Raw genomic sequence first — 22,411 nt, 5'->3', positions numbered from 1 at the left:
TAACAGTATTTACATTGTTATGCTGGTATGATGGGCTTCCCTGGTGGCTCAGATGATAAAGAGTCTGCCTGCAATGCAGGAGATCTGGGTTAGATCCCTGGGTCAGGAAGATCCCCTGGAGAAGGGAATGACAATCCACTCCAGTAGTTTTGCCTGGAGAATTCCATGGACAGAGGAACCTGGTGGGCTACAGACCATGAGGTCTAAAAGAGTTGGACACAACTGAGTGACTAACACTTTGCTGTTGGTTTGATGAGAGAATCAAATAGAAGCATATAGGTGAAAGCACTTTTGAAAATATTTTGAAATAAACTCTAGCATATGAACCAACTGGCTTTCTTTTCTAAAATGTGTTTATTATTTATCTGATAAGTATCTGTTGAGCTATTTCTATGTGATATCAATGTGCTAGGGATTATTGTAAAAACTATGCTCAATCCTTGAGAAAATTGTAGTCAAATTAACTAACAAATGTATTAGAAAAGGATATCAGCAGTGTATTGGTGAGGACAGGATTAGACAGGAAGGAATGGATTAGCTCAGATGGTCATTAAGGTCCTTTCTATAATAGAGAAGATCGATGATAATTAGAGTAGTTTTCTGTAAGCTTCATGTAAGCTAGAGCATGATGATGTGGAATATAATGTGGGCAGAGGAAAAAGAATACAGGATAAAACAGAGAACTGCTGCCATGTAGGTTGCTAGAGATGGCTGTATTTCCCTCATGGGAAGAAAGAGTAATATCATTCTATGAAAAACAAACTTTATAATTGGGATTGTATTTTGATAATTCAGTAGTATGCATTTATGTAAGCCCATATATGTCAATCAGACTAAGTGACAGTTTGGGGTAATTATATGAACATTGAGCTAAAAGTCAAGATACCTGTCTGGGTTGTCATCCCAGCTCCACCACATACTTACTGTTCAGCCATGAAAAGTAGCTTCATTTCTTTGGCCTCAGTTTCCTTATAAATAATTATAATTCCTTATGAATGAAGAATCAGTTATGATTACTAAAGCCCTTTTCAACTCTTATTATTCAAAGCAGACATTTGAATTATGGTTATCATTTCTATATTTTTGAGTTTCTGATGTCTTTGACTATGATCATGAGAAGAGCAGAAGAACACTGCAAGCTGATAAGTGTGTTGTTTCTATTTTAAAATACATACTCATATTTGAAAATGATTCAGTGGGCATATGAATAAACTTGCTGTTAATTGTGAATATTTTAATTCTATTAGTAAATATTTTCCATTGTAAAGGAAAGTGTCTTCACTCATGCCTCTGCATCTTTATTAAGTCATTATTAAAATGTAAAATGACTGAGAAGTTATTTTCCTGAAATCATAAGACTTGACAAGAAGGCTGACATATAGAGATGATTGATAATAAAGATGTTTACTAGTCTATCTTTTTTCTCTTTTCTAGGATTTCATCTCTATAATAAGATACCCACAGTTGTACCTGAAAGCTGCCTTTTGATATTTGTAGGTCTCATCATGGGAGGACTAATTTACAGTTTAAATGACAAATCTCCACCAGTCATGAACAGTGATATATTTTTCTTGTATTTACTTCCACCAATAGTCCTTGATGCAGGATATTTTATGCCCAGTCGGCCATTTTTTGAAAACATAGGAACCATTCTGCTGTATGCTGTAGTTGGAACAATGTGGAATGCATTTGGAATAGGCCTTTCCCTCTATGGCATATGTCAGGTGAAGCTCTTCAACCTTAAAGATGTGTCATTGCTCCATAACCTTTGGTTTGGTAGTTTGATTGCTGCAGTAGATCCTGTGGCTGTACTCTCTGTATTTGAAGAAATTCATGTGAATGAAAAGCTTCACATTTTGGTGTTTGGAGAATCCCTCCTTAATGATGCTGTTACTGTTGTAAGTATCCCACACACGAGTTTTCATGGTAATTAATTAGGTTCCCTTATGCTCACCCTTGAAATTTAAATAATAATTTAATTCTGGTTTAGACCATGATTGAACAATTTAGTCCTAGGAATAAGGTTATGAATTTAGATAATATGATTTACTCATGATTAATATGTTTTCAAAAATAGAAATACTTCTTTGATACTATACTAACCTTTATCAGTTTATTAAGAGAAAATTAGGGTATGCCTTCTATAGGTCAAAGTCTTCCTAGTCATGTTACAAGAATATTTTAGCCATAAAGGATATATTCACAGCCCATCAATTTTCAAACAGAATCATGCATAATTTAATACTCATCTGTAGAAATATCTTTTGATATAAGGAAGCTTTCTAGGAACTCATATTGGGGAGGAAAAGGGGAGTTGAAGAACTTCAAAGTTGAGAAACTTCAAATTAGAAGGGCATGAATTGAGACGTTCCTGATTGGTAAATTCACTCTAATCTTTTTTTTTTTTTTTTTAAATACAGGTGCTCTATAAGCTGTTCAAATCTTTCTCTGAAATGCCATCTATCAAATCATTGGACATTTTGGCTGGGATAGGAAAGTTTTTTTTGGTTGGAATAGGAGGCATTTTCATTGGGCTCTTGTTTGGCATGATTGCTGCCTTTACCACACGCTTTACCAAGACCATCCGGGTCATCGAACCTCTCTTTGTCTTCTTATACAGTTATCTCTCCTACCTGACAGCTGAAATGTTCCATCTCTCAGGTATTGTGGCGTAAGTATCTGGACAAGTCTTTGATCTATTGAATTTCTTTTAGGAATTGTTTCTTATTTTCCACTAGAAATCTAGGAAACTGCATTTCCTAAATATGGAAGGTGACTCTCCTTTATGTTCTTCAAGGATTTCCTGTTACCTCTAATAGTCACTTAGTCATAGGACTGCAAGTGTTATTGTTGTCAAGCTCATGGACTCCCTGTAGAGATTAAATGGCTACATCTCAACTACCTTGCCTGTGTTCCGATTGCGGGTCAGTATGACTTTCATTGCATAACAAAAATGCTGAGAATTTGGCATGAGGCTACCTAGAGCCCTCCTCTCTTTGCAGGGGAGAATCATTCGCCTAATGGATTAGTGTATCTAAACCCAGTAACATTCCAGTGGTAAGTAATTAGATAGCACACTGTATAAATAAACTTGGCATTAGCTCTTATATAGATGGATTTTATGCCATAACAAATAACTTTATGATTTGTTTTGTAAACCATATGGCATATGCTACATTTTTCTCTTCTCTATCACTGGCATTTAACCAATGATGATAGTACCTCATATCTAGCTTATAAGGCTAAATGCCCATATGGTAAGTATTAACACCTAAATGCTTTTGTGCTAGGGTTTAGATAGATCACTCCATTCTGTGTTTTTAAAAGAAATGGAATGCATTATCTTTTTCAAATTACACATGTTTTCTGAAAGCTCAAAGAGAAAAAGAAAAAAGAAAAGATTGATTTAAAAAAAAATTATTTATTTTAATTGGAGGCTAATTACTTTACAATATTGTGATGGTTTTTGCCAAAATTAAGTTCTTTAGAACTAATGCCATTTGACTTTAGGTTACTCTTAGTTCTCAAAGGACTTACTGTACATGAGAAATGTCATAAAATAGTGATTACAGTTAGTTTGTTTTAAATAAAAATGTTCTAGGTTGAAAGCAAGGATTCTATCTAGCATCTGTCTGGGTGATTGCATTTTAATTTGTTGAGAGATGTAGTTTGTGTTTTAAATTGTCTTTGATTTTTATTGTTTGTATTACTATTAATGAAAGACATGTAGAAAAAAGCCAAAAAAGGAATTGGATGGGGCAATTTAAATTCTTTTAATCTAGGACATTTTCCAAAGTTTTAATATAGTATCATTTAAGTGGCTTCCTTCTTTTGAGCACCCTGCACTTTTAAAGAACTTGACAATGTGGTGAGTCCTGAAAGAAACAGGGAAAACAATGTTGTCAGAATTACTTGTTTCCTCTGAAACTCTCCTGATTCTTAACTTTCTTATAACTCTAATATATGTTATTTTGGATTAAGAATATGAGAATCTTTCAGGGTTATATCTGACAATCTTGTTTCTTTTGAGTGCTAAAGATATTGGGAAAAAGACCTTCCTTTATTTTTATGGAGGTAGTTTAGCAAAATAATTAAATGATTAATTCAGACCATCTTAGGCTAACACTTTATATGCATTTTTGTTATCTTAAAAGGTATTTGAAAACCTAAAGAGGTTGGAGGTGGGAGGCAGATTTAGGAGGGAGGGGACATATGAATGCCTATGGCTGATGCATGTTGACGTGTGGCAGAAACCAACACAACATTGCAAGGCAATTATTCCCCAATTAAAAATAAAGACTTTTTTTAAAAAGAAAAAAAAAAGATATTTGTGCAAATATCCTTTAAATATATATATATATATATATCTTTATAAACTTTGTGTTATATGCAAAACTTTGTCTTACTTAAAGTGAAATTGTTTTGAATGTAGTTGGAAAAGAAGGGCACAAGTATGATTTAAAGTATTTGGGAAAATCTTTTCCTAAGATATTGTATTAATTGGAAACTTAATTAGGCTGAAAACACTGGATTAAGAAATGGAACTCCAAAATTTAGGTCACATAAATGACCAAATAATGATGGTATTTAAACTTGTAATAAAATGAACAGAATGATAATTCAACTAACTGTCAAATCATAGATGTTAAATATTAAATACATTGGAAAAATTAATTTATTTTTTTAGAAAACCTCCTCCAAAACCTTCTGAGTTTCAGTTACTCTACCTGTTAAAAGTAGATGATAATATCTACATTACAGAATAATTGTAATAAAATGAAACAGTATATTAACTGAATGACTATTTAAATATATAAACAGCAAATTTTAGATATTATGTAGTTATTTATTGATTGAATCACTGTGTTAAGCATGAAACAAAAGTATAATCATAGTCACAATGTCACTTTGGGAAGATTTTCCCTTCCTTTCAATTTGTTGCATTATCCAATATGAAAATGTAGCACAAAACACTTACACTCAGTCAATTATTAGTCATTTTTTTCATAAATGAACTATGTATAAATCAAGTTCTGCCTGAAGGATTACTGATTCTTAGAATGGTCAATATCATCAATTTTTCTTGTTGTTGAAATCGAAATGAGGACACAATTTTACTGTGAGAAAAGTAATTAAAATATATTAGAATTCTATACATCTGTGTACAACATTGTAATGTAATTAGCCTCTAATTAAAATAAATAAAAAAATATATATTAGAATTATGAGGTTGAAGACTATTCTTAGCCTAAAAGCATAAGGCATCAGTCTTAATGATGGGTGCTTTTAACAGGGGTATATTGCATCCATTATAGGACTCATTTTTGTTCCTTTTCAACAATTCATTGTTTCTGAAGTCAATAAGTACTCATTTACTGATATCTTAAAATAGGTTTTGTTATATTATGTTGCCTCCTACTTTAGACATTTTTTCATAAAAGAAAATCTGCTCATCAGAAGTACCAATTGCTATATAAATTTATTTTATAAATTACCAAATTTATTTATTTATTTATAAAAGTTCCAATTTATTTATAAAATATTAAATTATTATATCTTTATATATAAATTTATAGAAAATTAAATATAATTTAATGATTCTTTGAGAAGAATATTCAAGTCTAGATTTCTATTAGACACTTGATAATATGTTTTTTATCACCATTGTATTTTGTTACATTTTTTAAAAACTTAACAAATGTGAGTTTGCTTCTCTGAGCTTCAAATTGTTCTGTATTTCATTCAAAACAGTGTTTGCTATTGTTGCCTATCAGCATAGGTGGAGAACAATGTTTTTATTTTTATTTTTTTATTTTATTTTTTAACTTTACAATATTGTATTGGTTTTGCCATATATCAACATGAATCCACCACAGGTATACACGTGTTCCCCATGCTGAACCCTCCTCCCACCTCCCTCCCTGTACCATCCATCTGGGTCGTCCCAGTGCACCAGCCCCAAGCATCCAGTATGGTGCATCAAACCTGTACTGGCAACTCGTTTCATATATGATATTATACAGGTTTCAATGCCATTCTCCCAAATCATCCCACCCTCTCCCTCTCCCACAGAGTCCAAAAGACTGTTCTATACATCAGTGTCTCTTTTGCATACAGCAAGAGAACAATGTTTTTAATTAACTTTGGTTGGGTCAGACAGCTATGACTGCCTAATATTGTTTTTGAGAATCTCAGAAAAAGTAGGCATTGTTATTTTTAAATTAATCTCCAAAATATATTGGCATTGTTTTATATGTCAGATTGACATCACTGTTTGGCATAGGAGACAAATAATTTTTATAAACAATTAACAACCATTTGTTGGCCCTGTAGATAGTATTGCTTTCCTGGTGGTTCAGACGGTAAAGAATCCACCTGCAATGCGGGAGACCTAGTTTCAATCCCTCAGTTAGGAAGATTCCCTGGAGAAGGGAATGGCTACCCACTCCAGTGCTCTGGCCTGGATAATTCTATGGATTTTATAGTCCACGGGATCACAAATAATAGATAGTATTATAACAAGGTTATAGTGTAGAAAATAGCAGACCAATTAATTTCTCATCTTTCACCCTTATATTGTAGAGCTTCCCTGGTGGCCTAGATGATAAAGCATGTTTAAATGCAGGATTATGTTCTCTACAGAAAATTATTTGTGCAATTAGCTTGTTTGTGATTTCTATTCAGGAGCTTGTACAAAATTATTTTACATTCTAATAAAAATGAATAATTATAGCTAAAATACTCAAAGGGTGTTCTTTTTATATACTGTTTTATTCACCCTGTCATGAAAAAAAATCCTCTAAATTTTGTAAAAAGAGATACTATAGAACATGAAGATTTAGAAATAAGTTTTCACACAATGACAAATACTATTTTTGTGAGATCAGAAATACATTAAAGTTATTTCATGCATTTGATATGAACTATAAAGCTAAGGTGTTAGAATTTAGGAATGTTCTAGCTTAAGGCTCCAGTTCTATAATGGGTTTGAGCTGTACCAGTTTGTAATTCCATAACTTATTGTTTTCACAATATAATAATGCTCTATCAAAGAAAGTGTCATCAATCAGCAAAGAATGCCCTATATAATGAAGTTTATATATTGTATTATAACTTTCCTTCACTTTCAAAACTGTTCAAATCTAATAGAAATTCCTTTTTGTTTGCTCAAATGCTAAAACTCTATGCTGTGGAGTGTAGTTCTCTTTCACTTTTGGAAAGAGTTTTTTTTTTTTTTTCCTAACCAACTGACATGCAGATTGATTTAGTTTTCTACTGTGATCTTCATTATCTATAGATTCCAGATAAGTACCTTCTAATTACTTTCTAGCCTAGTTGGACACTTTAAATACTAAACCTAAATTTAAAGTGAAGTCCTAGCTCAAAGTATGTACATAAATAAAATAAAATATTATAGCTACAGTCCATGTTATATTTTTGTGGTTGATACTATTAATCTGAGAATATTCCTTAAAATATCAAATGTTAATAGAATCATAGAGTTTCTTTAAAATGTAAATTTCTTTCTATTTCTTTTGAAATGTATCAAGCCTATACACCTTTGTCATTTGGAGTAACAGACAGGATACTTGCACATTTAACCACTGATATTAGAGCAAACAATTGAATTGGGAATCATGAAAATGTTTCTGCTTACCAGTTCCACTGTTTTAATTCAAAATTTCCAAGACTGAAATAGAATAGGTTCTGTTAGCTGTCTTTAGCAAAACTTCTCTGGCCTACCTAGCTTACTCAGTTTTGAAATTTCAATCCCAACAGTGTTCTCAGGAAAGAACCAGTGTCTTTGTGCTGAGAATGATATAAGAAGCAAGATCTGTAGAGAGACTTGCACACAGTAGGGACTCAATTGTTTCTTTTTGAATGAATGCACACATGAATGCATAAATGACTAGGGAAATTTTGGATGAGACATCATGAAACCACTTCTGTAAAAGAAAGTACTTGTATTAATCATGTTTTTATGACTCATAAACAACCTGACCTATAGAGAAATGGATCAAGGAAGTGAGAAAATGGCTTTAAGTATCTCATACTTAAGGAGGAAGGTAAAATTAATTCCCTAAAGATCTGTAATGAGTCGATGACAGACATGACATTTTATTCTAGAATTTACCTACTAAGAAACTCTTTTACTCATAAGGCAATCAATATTCAAACCTTTAAAATTCAGAGTTTAGTCTTAAAGACTGAGAAATTTTATTGAGTTCATCAACAAGGCTAATTATATTAAGAGAGAAAAGACTTGGAAATAATCTATGATTTTTATTTTTACATCTTATTTATATGTTAGATTTTTACCCATGCATGACTTCAAGAGTTTATGCATTGCTGTGACTTCTGCACAAAGGGACTAAAATAGCCTAAGAAAATGTGTTTTCATGTTGTGAAATACTTCACAGTGATATGAAGTGAAGAGAGTGTTAGTCACCCATTCATGTTTGACTTTTGTGACCACCCATAGACTATAGCCCCATAGGCACTTCTGTCCATGTACTGGAGGAAGTAGCCATTCCTTTCTTCCCTTGAATGGCAGTAGTCATCCGACCCAGGGAGATCTTTGGGACCTTCCCAAGCCAGGGGTTGAAAGTACATCTCTTATGTCTCCTGCTTTGGTAGGAAGAGTCTTTACCTGCTAAGAAACCAATATAGGCCTAAAATATTCAAAGTGTGGTTCACGAACTCTTGTGTACTGTGCTGTGCTAAGTTGTTTTAGTTGTTTCTGACTCTTCACGACTCTGGGCTTCCCTGATAGCTCAGTTGGTAAAGAATCCACCTACAATGCAGGAGACCCGGTTCAATTCCTGGGTTGCAAGATCCCCTGGAAAAGTGATAGGCTACCCAGTCCAGTTTTCTTGGACTTCCCTTGTGGCTCAGCTGGTAAAGAACCCACCTGCAAAGCAGGAGACCTGGCTCGATCCCTGGGTCTGAAAGATCCCCTGATGAAAGGAAAGGCCCCACTCCAGTATTCTGGCCTGGAGAATTCCATAGACTGTATAGTCCATGGCGTCGCAAAGAGTCGGACAGGACTGAGTGACTTTCACTTTCCCTTTTCTTTGTGATCCTATGGACTGTAACCTGCTAGATTCCTCTGTCCATGGGATTCTCCTGACAAAGTCAGCAAGGAACTATATCTCCTCCAGCTATATCACTTTTTCTCTTTAAATCAAACAAATCTAAAGTGAATTGAGAAATATAAGATGTCAATTAAATATTTTCCCTTTAATTAAATTTTAATAGTGATTCTTTAACCTTAAAAATTCATGTGATTAGTCTAATAGATTTGCTTTTAAAGAATTATAATCCTGCATAGCAATCCAGAAAGCCAAAGCAATTAAAAAGAATTGTTTTGAAAAATCAAACTTTTTTATTCTCTGTGACATTTAAGCAATAAATCTCTAAAAAACTAAAGTACCAACCACCTAAGTCAAGAGAAATGAAAGTTACAAAATTGCAAATTCTTTTTGAGTGACACTTTTTATGGAAAAGATTTTTTCAGAAAATAAGTACTCATAAACTAATGAGTTCTTCTAAAGAAACATAATCAAAAAATGTTTTGTACAATCAAATAAATGTTCCTACTCAACGTATCCCCCTCCAAAAAATCTCAAGTTGCTCAAATTATACTAATTCCTTAAAGACCTGAATCACTTCTTCATGAAGACGTTATCACTCATAGAAATTTATTTGCAACTTTGTCTTAACTCTAGTCACATCTGTTTTGTGTCATGGTTACTCATTTAGATGTTTCTCCCCCACAAATATTAGCTAACATTCATTGAGCATTTCCAGTATGTCAGACATTATGCTTATTGCTTTACATACCTTTTCTTGTTTAATTCTCATGGCAATTGCATCAGTTAGGCATTTATTTTGCCCATTTTACAGACCAGAAAACTCAAATTTAGAAGGATTAACTAATTTGCCTAAGGTTATGCCCCCTGGCAACTCTAAGAGCAGGGATTCACTCACACATCTGTCTGATTGCAGACCCCAATGCCTTAAAAAGTGAAAGTGTTTGTTGCTCAGTGGTGTCTGACTCTGCGACCTCATGGACTGTAGCCTCAAAATGGATTAAAGATCTAAATGTAAGACCAGAAACTACAAAACTTCCAGAGGAAAACATAGGGAAAACACTCTCATAACACTGTAACATAAAACACAGCAAGATCCTCTATGACTCACCTCCAAGAATAATGGAAATAAAAGCAAAAATAAAGAAATCCACATAATTAAACTTAAAAGCTTTTGCACAGTGAAGGAAACTGTAAACAAGGTGAAAAGACAGCTTTCAGAATGGGAGAAAATAATAGCAAATGAAGCAGCTGACAAGGAATTAATCTTAAAAATATACAAGCAGCTCATGCAGCTCAATACCAGAAAAATAAACAACCCAATAACAAAATAGGCCAAAGAACTAAACAGACATTTCTCTGAAGAAGACATACAGATGGCTAACAAACATGAAATGATGCTCAACATCACTCATTATCAGAGAAATGCAAATCAAAACCACAATGAGGTATCATTTCACGCCGGTCAGAATGGCTGCTATCCAAAAGTCTACAAACAATAAATACTGGAGAGGGTGTGGAGGAAAGGGAACCTTCTTAAACTGTTGGTGGGAATGCAAACTTGTATAGCCACTATGGAGAACAGTGTGGAGATACCTTAAAAAATTTGGAATAGAACTGCCATATGACCCAGCAATCCCACTGCTGGGCATACACACTGAGGAAACCAGAATTGAAAGAGACACATGTATCCCAATATTCATCACAGCACTGTTTACAATAGCTAGGACATGGAAGCAACCTAGATGTTCATCAGCAGATAAATGGATAAGAAAGTTGTGACACATATACACAATGGAATATTAACTCAGCTATTAAAAAAAAAACATATTTGAATTTAATTTCTAGATATTTTATAAATGTTAGCATTATTATGAAACCATCAAGAAGATATTTCCCCAACGTTTTATTATAGAAGCTTATGGAAACAAAGAATTATTGGTTTTGATTGGTTCTTGATACATAGAGATGCTTTTAGATATAGCTGAATCAATTAATATATCAAATACTTTTCATAAAGGCATACTATGATCTCATTTAACTTCATTACTGACTACTGCATTGGGACTGGAGTGTAAACAGTCACATCGAGTGAGGGCTCTCTCAGGTTAAAATGAATTCCAGTCAAACTTTTTTCATTGTCCCCGAGATACACTTTAATTAAAAAAAAAAAAAAAAAAAGCAGACAAGTATTTATGAGCTCCTATATTCTCAGTGCTGGAGGGTAGAAAAGGTAGAAGAGGAGGCTGGCTTCATGACTCTCTCAGCACTGAAGACCTAGAGCCTGTAGCATTCCCTGCCTGCTTCCTTGTTTTGCTTTCCATAATAATTTCTTTTAATCTTTAATGCCACTTGATATTGCAGTTTCTTTTTTTAAACTTTGTATTGTGGTATAGCCAATTAACAATGCAACAGTTTTAGGTGAACAGTGAAGGGGTCTAGCCATGCATCCACATGTATGCATTCTCCCCAAAACTCCCCTCCCATCCAAGCTGCCACATAACACTGAGCATAGTTTCTGATTCATATTAACTACTTAAATAGTGAAGACAATTTTAAACCAGCTACTCATTAAATCTTTTGTTACCAAACTCAGGTTCAGCTGCTTACATCTTGAAAGCCAGTACTGGGGACACAAGTGTTGGTTGGAAAGGAAAGTTCACTCTATTCAGGAGGCTGGCAACCTGGGGAGAAGGCAGACTTGTGTCCCAGAACCCATTCCAAAGATTCTGCTCTAGTCATGAAAGTTTTTAAAGGGGAAGCTAATCACAGTTAATCATTTCAGGATGGGATCAGAACCTTCATCACCTTTCACTGTGTGCAGACTTGCTGACTCTGTGTGATCTTTCTTTAGATGCTATCTCATTCATACAGTAACTGGGGAAAAGGTCTACTAATCAGTTAATTCTTCATTTTATTTTTCAGTCTAAGAAAAGAATCAACAAATAAGTTAAGGCATTATGTGATCAAAAGATTTGGGAGATGTGCTTGGGACAGAGATTAATGAAGTAGGGAGGCACCTGGTATAAAAGCTGAGTTAAAATATAGCTACTAAAGTGATGAAACAAAGGAACTCTTGCAAAGAGCTACTCCCTGCAAAAATCTGTTTTTTTTTTTTTTTTTGCAAAGAGCTTCTTACAATTTGACAGTTAAATTAAGTGCCTAGTAACCCAAGTTACAGTGCTGGGTTCTACATACACAATTTGTGTACAAAGATAAAATTCCCTTTTAATTATTAGAGCTTGCTGATACTTCAATACTGTATATAGTAAGGGTGAAAGCAGATAAGTGATTGAAATTAATAGTCTAATAAGTGATCTAAAAAAAAAAAAAAAACCAAACTGTTCTTTCTTTAAAATCCTTGTCATAGTATTTTTTTAAAACTATTGTTAGAACTTTATTACTAAGTGGCTGTACTTCAAAAAATACTATTCCTCTCTCTTTTTAAAATATTTTGCTGAAAGAAAACTTTGGAGTTTTATAGTGAAAATAGAAATAAAGAGTAAAAAGGGGTGACCAAAAGTCTGTTGGGTGACAGCTGATAGTGAAGGGAAAATAAATCAAAGAAATAGGGATAGGAAACTTTATAAAGTAGATGCAAATCATTGCCAAATTAGCCTTTGAGGAGTACCAAACTACAAGAACAGAAATGTAGTTTATGTAGGCAGGCTTCATTTGTTTTGCATGGAGAACTACAGGAACCATATCTGATTATTACCGGTAAAGATTTGACACGGTTCTTTTCTGACACAAGTTTAAGACTGTAGATTCTAGTCCTAGTCATTACATAGAGAGGTGAATAGTTATAACAATTTTATAGCAATTTACTATTGCCCCATATAGAGTTTGTTATGTGAAGGGAAATCATAAGGTATGCAGAGTGTAAGAAATAAAACATACCTGAAATTGTTTGAGTCTAGTGAAGGCATATCTCATTTTATTGTGCTTCACTGTATTGCACTTTGCAGTTATTGCATATTTTACAAATTGAAGGCTTGTGACAATCCTGCATTGGGCAAGTCTATCAGCACCATTGATCTAATAGCATTTGCTCACTTCATGTCTCTGTGTCACATTTTGGTAATTCTTATAATATTTTGAGCTCTCCACTAACAGAAATATTACAACTCACTGAAGGCTCAGTTTATGGCTAGCATTTTTAGCAATACCAGCTTTTAAAATTAAAGTATGTACAATTGATTTTCAGAAATAATACTGTTGCATATGTAATAGGTTGCAGTACAAAGTAAACATAACTTTTTTTGTGCACTGGGAAACTACAGTCTGTGGGATTGCAAAGAGTCGGACATGACTGAGCAACTAACACTTGACTATATGGACGTTTGTAGGCAAAGTAATGTCTCTGTTTTTTAATATACTGTCTAGGTGTGCATAGATTTTTCCAAGTAATAAGTGTCTTTTAATTTCATGGCTTTAATCACTGTCCACAGTGATTTTGGAGCCCAAGAAAATAAAGCCTGCCACTGTTTCCATTGTTTCCTCGTCTATTTGTTGTGAAGTGATGGGACTGGATGCCATGATCTTTATTTTTTTGAATGTTGAATTTTAAGCCAACTTTTTCACTCTTCTCTTTAATATTCTTCAAGAGGCTCTTTAATTCCTCTTCATTTTCTGCCATTAGGATGTTGTCATCTGCGTATCTGAGGTTATTGATATTTTTCCTGTAAATCTTGATTCCAACTTGTGCTTCATCCAGCTCGGCATTTCTCATGATGTACTCTGCATATAAGTTAAACAAGCAGGGTGATAATATACAGCCTTGATGTACTCTTTTCACAATTTGAAACCAGTCTGACATTTGATGTCTGATTCTCACTGTTGCTTCTTGACCTGCATACAGGTTTTGAAGGAGGCAGGTAACGTGGTCTGGTATTCCCATCTCTTTAAGAATTTCCCACAGTTGTGAGCTACACAGTCAAAGGCGTAAGTGTACTCAACGAAGCAGAAGTAGATGGATGTTTTTCTGGAATTCTCTTGCTTTTTCTACGATCCAACGAATGTTGGCAATTTGATCTCTGGTTCCTCTGTCTTTTCTAAATCCAGATTGTATATCTGTAAGTTCTCGTTCCACATACTATTGAAGCTTAGCTTGAAGCATTTTGAGCGTGGCCTTGCTAGCATGTGAAATGAGAGCAATCGTGTGGTAGTTTGAATATTCTTTGGCATTGGTTTTCTTTGGGGTTGGGATTTCAATTGACCATTCCCAGTCCTGTGGCCACTGCTGAGTTTTCCAAATTTTCTGGCATATTGAGTGAAGCACTTTCACAGCATCATCTTTTAGGATTTGAAATAGCCCAGCTTAAATTCCATCATTTTCACTAATTTTGCTCATAGTGATGCTTCCTAAGGCCCACTTGACTTCATACTCCAAGATGTCTGACGCTAGGTGAGTGATCACACCATTGTGTTTTCTGAGTCAATGAGATAATTTTGAAGAATTTTTCTGTGTATTCTTGTCCACTCTTCTTAATATCTTCTGCTTCTGTTATGTCCTTACTGTTTCTGTCCTTTATTGTGCCCACTTTTGCATGAAATGTTCCCTTGGTATCTCCAATTTTCTTGAAGAGATCTCTATTGTTTTCCTCTATTTATTTGTGTTGTTCACTTAAAAAGGCTTTCATGTTTCTCTTTGTTATTCTTTGGAAATCTGCATTCATATGGGTATATCTTTCCTTTTCTCCTTTGCCTTTCACTTCTCTTCTTTACTCAGCTCTTTGTAAGGCCTCCTCAGACAACTATTTTGCCTTTTTGCATTTATTTTTTTGGGGTATGGTCTTGATCACCACATCCTGCACAATGTCACGAACCTCTGTCCATAGTTCTCCAGGCACTCTGTCTATCAGATCTAATCACTTGAATCTGTTTGTCACTTCCACTGTATAATCAGAAGGAATTTGATTTAGTTCATACCTGAATGGCCTAATCATTTCCCATACTTTCTTCAATTTAAGTCTGAATTTTGCAATAAGGAGTTCATGATCTGAGCTGTAGTCAGCGCCCTGTCTTGTTTTGGCTGACAGTGTAGAGATTCTCCATTTTCGGCTGCAAATAATATAAACAATCTGATTGTTTTGACTTTCTGCTGATGTCCATATGTAGAGTGTTCTCTTGTGTTGTTGGAAGAGAGTGTTTGCTATGACCAGTTCATTCTCTTGGCAAAACTCTGTTAGCCTTTGCCCTGCTTCATTTCGTACTCCAAGGCCAAACTTGCCTGCTACTCCAGGTACCTCTTGACTTCCTACTGTTACCTTCCAGTCCTGTATGAAGAAAAGGACATCTTTTGTTGTTGTTAGTTCTAGAAAGTCTCATAGATTTTCATAAAACCATTCAACTTCACCTTTTTTGGCATTAGTGGTTGGGGCATAGACTTGGATTGCTGTGATACTGAATGGTTTGCCTTTGAAATGAACAAATATAATTCTGTCATTTTTGAGATTAGACCCAAGTACTGCATTTCAGACTCTTTTGTTGACTATGAGGGCTACTCATTTCTTCTAAGGGATTCCTGCCCACAGTAATAGATATAGTGTCATTAGATAAATTCACCCATTCTGGTTCATTTTAATTCACTGAATCCTAAAATGTTGATGTTCACTTTTGCCATCTCCTGTTTGACCACTTCCAATTTACCGTGCTTCATGGACTTAAGATCCCAGGTTCCTATGCAATATTGTTCTTTATAGAATTGAACTTTATTTCTATCACCAGTCACATCCACAACTGGGTGTGGTTTTCGCTTTGCCTCCATCCCTTCATTCTTTCTGGGGTTATTTCTCCACTCTTCTCCAGTAGCATATTGGGCACTTACTGACCTAAGGAGTTCATCTTTCAGTGACATATCTTTTTGCCTTTTCATCCTGTTCATGGGGTCCTCAAGGCAAGAATACTGAAGTGGTTTACCGTTCCCTTCTCCAGTGGCCCATGTTTTGTCAGAACTCTCCATATGACCCATCTATCTTAGGTGGCCCTACATGGCATGGCTCATAGTTTCATTAAATCAGACAAGGCTATAATCAAAGCAATCAGTTTAGTTAGTTTTTTTTTTAATTGTTGTTTCCATTCTGTCTGTCTTCTGATGGATAAACATAAGATGCTTGTGGAAGCTTCCTGATGGCAGGGACTGGCTGTGGGTGAATCTGTGTCTGGGTCTGATGGACATGGCCATGATTAGTAAATCTTTAATCCAATTTTCTGTTGATGGGTGGGGCTGTGTTCCCTTCCTGTAGTTTTGCCTGAGGCCAAACTATGGTAGGCGCAATGGCAGTAATGGTGACCTCCTTCAAGAGGTATTATGCCAGGACTGTTGTATTCAGTGCCCCTGACCCCACGGCAGTCCTCTGTCAACCCATGCCACAGCTGGAGACTCCTGGACACTCATAGGCAAGCCAAGCTCAGTCTCTTGTGGGGTCACTGCTCCTTTCTCCTGGGTCCTGGTGTGCACAATGTTTTGTTTGTGCCCTCTAAGTCTGTTTCCCCAGTTCTCTGGACATTCTGTAATCAAATCCCACTGGCCTTCAAAGTCAAATTCCCCGGGGCTTCTCAGTCCCTTTGCCAGATCCCCAGGTTGGGAAATCTACTGTGGGCCCTAGAAATTTCACAACAAAACTTAAGTGGTATAATTGTTCTCCAGTTTGTGAGTTGTCTGCTCAGGGGCTCTATGGTGGGGCTCACACACCATGCCTTCTAGATCTGCTGCAGCCAGTGCCCCTGTCGCTGTGCCAGGCCACTGCTGACCCATGCCTCTGCAAGAGACACTTAAACACTCAAGAGTGAAAGGTTGTTGTTGAACCATGCAGAGATGCCAGGATTCTTGGCCCCCAGAGGAGAAGAATTCAATCCAGGGCCAGAGACGAGGCTTGATCACTCAGAGCTTTTATGGAATAAAGTTTTATTAAAGTATAAAGGAGATAGAGAAAGCTTCTGACATAGGCATCAGAAGGGGGCAGAAAGAGTACCCCTCTGCTAGTCTTCAGCTGGATGTTGTACAGTCATTAGCAGTCTGTTAATGAAAGAAAGGAATGTCTTAAAACTCAGAATGGCACCAAACCCCTTACCCATAAGATGCATTTTGGGATTATCTTTGCACCAAATGGTTCATCTGGGCCATAAAATGATTAACTTGAATCTTGAAGAAGGGCAGATCACCATACAAATAGTTTAATTTACATAGATTAGGGGAACAATATCTGAATATAACATACTGGTTTGTCAAGTAGGTTCTGAGCCAAGAGGCAGAACCGACTTGAAGATAGAGTTTGGGGTAAATGCATAGTATATTAGCATAGTTTAAGGTAAACATTTCTATAAGAGAAATGCATTGATTATCTCTAGGTTTGAGAATAGTTAACTTCAGGTGAAACCAGGTGTCATGGCAACAGAGTATTTTAAGAGAAACCTCTTTTTAAATTTGTATGGAGAAGGAAAAAATATCGCTAGTTTGTTTCCTCCTGCTGCTTAAGAGAGATAAAAATATGACACTTGCAGGCTATTTTCTCCTTTTGGAGACCCCTGGCCTTCCTGCCTGTTTACCCTCTCAAGGGCATGTCTGGATGAGTCTCTTGTGGGGTCCTTGCATCCTGGTGTTCACAAGGTTTTGTTTGAGCCCTCTGAGCATCTCTGGTGGATATGGAGTTTGATTCTAAATGCTATGTCACCCCTCCTACCATCTTCTTGGCACTTCTCCTTTGCCCTTGGACATGGGTTATCTTTTTTTTTTTTTTGGTGGGACCCAACATTTTGTAAAAGTTGTTCAGCAGTGAGCTGCAATTTTGGAGTCTTCAATGGAGAAGATTAGCACACATCCTTCTACTCTGCCATCTTGTTTAACACATTAGAAAGCAGAGCCGTTACTTTGCTGACAAAGGTCCATATAGTCAAAGCCATGACTTTTCCAGTAGTCAAGTATGAATGTGAGAGTTGGACCATAAGGAAGGCTGAGCACCAAAGAACTGATGCTTTTGAACTGTGGTGTTGGAGAAGACTCTTGAGAGTCCCTTGGACTGCAAGGGGATCAAACCAATCAATCCTAAAGAAAATAAACCCTGAATATACATTGGAGGTACTGATGCTGAAGCTGAAGCTCCATGACTTTAGCCACCTCATGCAAATAACTGACTCATTGGAAAAGACCCTGATGTTGGGAAAGATTAAAGGAAGGAGGAGAGGGGACGACAGAGGTTGAGATGGTTGAATGGCATCACTAACTCAATGGACATGAGTTTGAGCAAGCTCCAGGAGATGATGAAAGACAGGGAAGGCTGTTGTGCTGCAGCCCATGGGGTCACAAAGAGTCAGACATGACTGAGTGACTGAACAATAACATGGTAGAAAACAGACAAGAAAGAAAAATACAATTTATCTTTAAAAATAATTAATTTATATGCAAATTGTATTTCTAACTTAATATATGTACTGTCAGAGTGACATTTTTTTTTTTTTCTTAAGATCATAAAGTGATTCAGAGTAGGGACTTGTTTGGGGTGAAAATCACACAATGCACCATACCTCTCAGTAAATATTAAGCAGTTTATCAACTGTGAATTGCTTTAGATGTGGTCATAGTGCGTGTAAGTTGGCAATAATATATTCTGGGTAATATTTTAATTAGTTACCAAACCTAAGATAATCAAAGATGCAAATGAAGAACTTTCTTGTGCCAAAAGACACCAGGCAGCATGTAGTATTTCAGGGATTTCAGCTCATCCTCTATGTAAATCTTACTCTGAGATTTTCATTATTCCATTTCTCTCAAAGAATCACAAATTGACCCACAAGAATGGACCTTTGTGGCTATTGAGCTGCTTTCTTTTCTTTCTTTCTTTTCTTTTTTTTTTAACAGAATAGGATATGAGAATAAAACCTGCATGTAACAGGTTGGAAAACAAGAAATTTATGATATTTATCAAGTAACCAAATGCTATTTTTAGAAAAAATTATTAAACATAGTGAAAGTATTAAGGGAATACATTCTATTGAGTTTAATTAGCACTTGACAGTTCACTTAAAGCTTTTGATTCCCAATTATTTTAGATATTTCAAACATTATCCAGGAATTGTTTTAAAATATATTAAAAAAATAAAATTTCAATAGCCAAATAAAACTGGTCATTCATGAGACACCTACACTTATACAGGAACTCAGTTTTTGCCTTCAAAATTTGCCCAAAGAACTATAACTGAAAGGAAAATTCTACAAAAGATTGAGAGCAGATAGTTGTCTATTACATTTTAAAAGGCTCGTAATTTACTAGTTGACCAAGCCTATTTACCTAAAGTAGTTGAGAGTAAAATGAAAATAGAGCAATTAAAAACATTAAAAACTGTTGGCCTAGAACACTGAACTTCATCATGGAACTCTTCCAGTTTCTGGAAAAAAATCCAAAGGAAGGAACACTAGGTAACAATGGCAGGAAAGACATCTCTTTAGAACTAAATTTACTAGAAAGAAAAATGCAACTTGAAAGAGAAAACCAACATATGTTGGTAATAATACTTGATTTTAAGTATAATAAATAATTTGAAATTACCTCTTCAAAAATTGAAATTATGAACTGAAAAAGTCTTTTTTTTAATTTTATTTTTTAACTTTACAATATTGTATTGGTTTTTATGTAAGCTGTTGTGAGGAGAAAAGAAATGAAAAGTCAGAGAAGCTTCTTATTCTATTTCTTTCAAAGTGAAACAGTTAATATTGTTTCTTAAAAAAAAAAAAGAGGGGTTTATATTGGGCTGATGCTGAATGTCAGAGTATTTCAATACCCAATTAATGATAGAAAAATAAAAAGCAAGTCAGTAAGAAAGGTAACCAACTTCTGAAACAAATGGAAAAGTAAAACATCATGTTGATTAAATATGTCACACTTAAAAAAACATTGATCATCATTCACACAAATGAAATATATTGTGTATATTTAAAATATATATCAAGGTGGTCAAGGACATGGGCTCTAGAGACTGATTAGATTCAATCCCAGAGCTGCTACTTTCAAGCCAAATGATCTTAAGAAAGTTATTTAATTTCTCCTGGCCTCATTCACCTGTGACATAGCAATAGTAACACTATCTATCTCATAAATATCATTGTGAAAATTAACTGAGATAAAATAGATAAAATACCTGTAAGACATAGTTGCCACAAAATAAGCACATACATATGTTAGCTACACTTACTGGCATTTTAAATCATTAACTATCTTAAATCAGTGTGCCTCTAACTGAATTCCCTGGGTTTAATCTGGCTGAAGCAATCCAAGAGGGCTTGTGGTAACTATAAGTAGAAATGTCAATCAGTTATTACTGATATTAAGGGAGCTGAAGGTGAATCAGTCTTTTAAACTCTCCTTTGTGAGTGCAGGTTTAACCAAAACTGAAATGTTTAAAAACTTTATTGGAGTATAGTACATTTACAATATTATGTTAGTTTTAAGTGTACTGCAAAGTGATTCAGTTATATATATATATATATATGTGTGTGTGTGTGTGTGTGTGTATGTGTATATATATATATATATATATACATATAAAATAGAAAAATAATGTATATCTATACATCTAGATCCTTGCTCAACACTGCTTTACCTACTACTTTGTGTTATTCGTATGGTAATCCTTTGACCATTTTCAGTGTAGATTGGTTTAAACTAAGGATTAGCAGCTCATGGTTTTTATACCTTGAGTATCACAAGATTTATTATTGTTTGTATAGTCTGGACTAGTCCTGAGCAAAAATGTAGATTTACAAAGCTGACCCATATTCTTCTCTGACTGCGTCTCAGATTCCTAGTTTGGCATTCTTACCCTTAAGGCTTTTAATGTGAGCCATTTTCTGGGAGTTTTGCATTTTGAAAGGCTGTATTAGAGGTAGTAGAACATGTTTCTTCTCTAAAATTCATGCAATTGTGTGCATATCTATCACTCCTCCCCACGTCTTCAGCAGAGAGTAATTTAAAAATAATTTATCATGGGGTGGCAATAGGTTATTGCTCATCTCATATACAATGTTTTTCTCCCTTCCCCGCTCCCCAGTTGTTAAGAAAATATCTAAATATCTGACCCTTAAATTAATAACAGTGGGAAGGCAATAAATCATTTTGGTGGATTGAAAGGTGCAACGAAATACTCTAGAGTAAGGCTTGGAAAAGATTATTCAACAGGAATATAACAACATAATCTTGAAAGCATAGTGAATCGAATAAAACAGTAAAACACTCCCTGACTATCAAAAATTGCTTTATTTATAACAGTAGTGCTTTAGAGGCTACAAGTATGTGTTATTTCTCATATTAGCCCTTGCCTCTTAGCATATTTGCTGCCAACTAATTATTAGAACCTGTCAGTGCAACCCTATTTAAAGAAGACTGATTAGGCAGTGGGCTTCCCTGGTGGCTCAGACTACAAAGAATTTGCCTGCAATGATGGAGACCTGGGTCTGAGCCCTGGGACAGGAAGATCCCCTGCATAAGGGAGTGGATACCCATCCAGTATTCTTGCCTGGAGAATCCCATGGACAGAGGAGACTAGCAGGCTAGGGTCCATGGCGTTGCAAAGCGTCGGACAAAACTGAGTGACTAAACGCTGAATGACTGACTTATTAGACAATGTTAAAGATGATAAAGCAGATACATTATTCTCAGCACACAAAAGGACACAGAAGCTGTCATTTATTTTGAAAATTAAGCGTTTGATTGTCTTAGAAATGTTATTGTATAAATTCTGAGGAAATGGCTTTTTTTTTTTTTTTATGTTCTGGAATGGAGTAAGGCATCTAGAGTAACAGAGACCCTAGTTTAGTCCTCAACAACATTTGTGTGATCACTTTCTCTTAAAGTTAAATGCAAATATTTACTCTTACACATTTTTTCCCCTCTTCTTTAGAATTATTGCCTGTGCTATGAGCATGAAACGCTATGTGGAAGCTAACATTTCTCAGAAATCCCATACCACTATCAAGTACTTCATGAAGATGTGGAGCAGTGTTAGTGACACTCTTATCTTCATCTTCCTTGGTGTTTCTACCATTGGAAATAACCACGAATGGAATTGGCCTTATATTTGTTTCACTGTCATTTTCTGTCTTATTTGGAGAGCATTAGGTATGGTGAACATTGCTTTTTTATGTAAAATGTGTCAGCTTGTTTTGAGATTGCATTAGAAACAAGAAATTTAAAATTCCAATATGTTTATTTGCTTTACTTCTCATAAGTAGACTGTTTTCTATTCTTCACTTATGCAGGGGCTCCATAATAGCAAGGTTAAGAAAGTGGCTCTAAAATCAGACTGAGTTCAAATTCTAGCTTCAC

The 22,411-nt window shown here is 35.1% G+C and overlaps 1 protein-coding gene across 3 annotated transcripts in view; it reads left to right on the top strand.

Annotated features, from left to right (window-relative positions):
* LOC139181710 (sodium/hydrogen exchanger 2-like) overlaps nt 1-22,411 on the top strand; it is an 82,801-nt gene that overhangs the window by 19,725 nt on the left and 40,665 nt on the right. For all 3 annotated transcript variants that reach the window (XM_070785351.1, XM_070785348.1, XM_070785349.1), the window contains exons 3-5: nt 1,435-1,898; nt 2,421-2,671; nt 21,987-22,204. In XM_070785351.1, the coding sequence (XP_070641452.1) occupies nt 1,435-1,898; nt 2,421-2,671; nt 21,987-22,204 (933 nt within the window). The remainder of the gene's footprint in view (nt 1-1,434; nt 1,899-2,420; nt 2,672-21,986; nt 22,205-22,411) is intronic.

Source organism: Bos indicus, chromosome X (genome assembly GCF_029378745.1).
Source record: "Bos indicus isolate NIAB-ARS_2022 breed Sahiwal x Tharparkar chromosome X, NIAB-ARS_B.indTharparkar_mat_pri_1.0, whole genome shotgun sequence".
In the NCBI taxonomy this organism is placed as follows: Eukaryota; Metazoa; Chordata; class Mammalia; order Artiodactyla; family Bovidae; genus Bos; species Bos indicus.
This window is presented reverse-complemented; position numbering and strand designations above follow the sequence as displayed.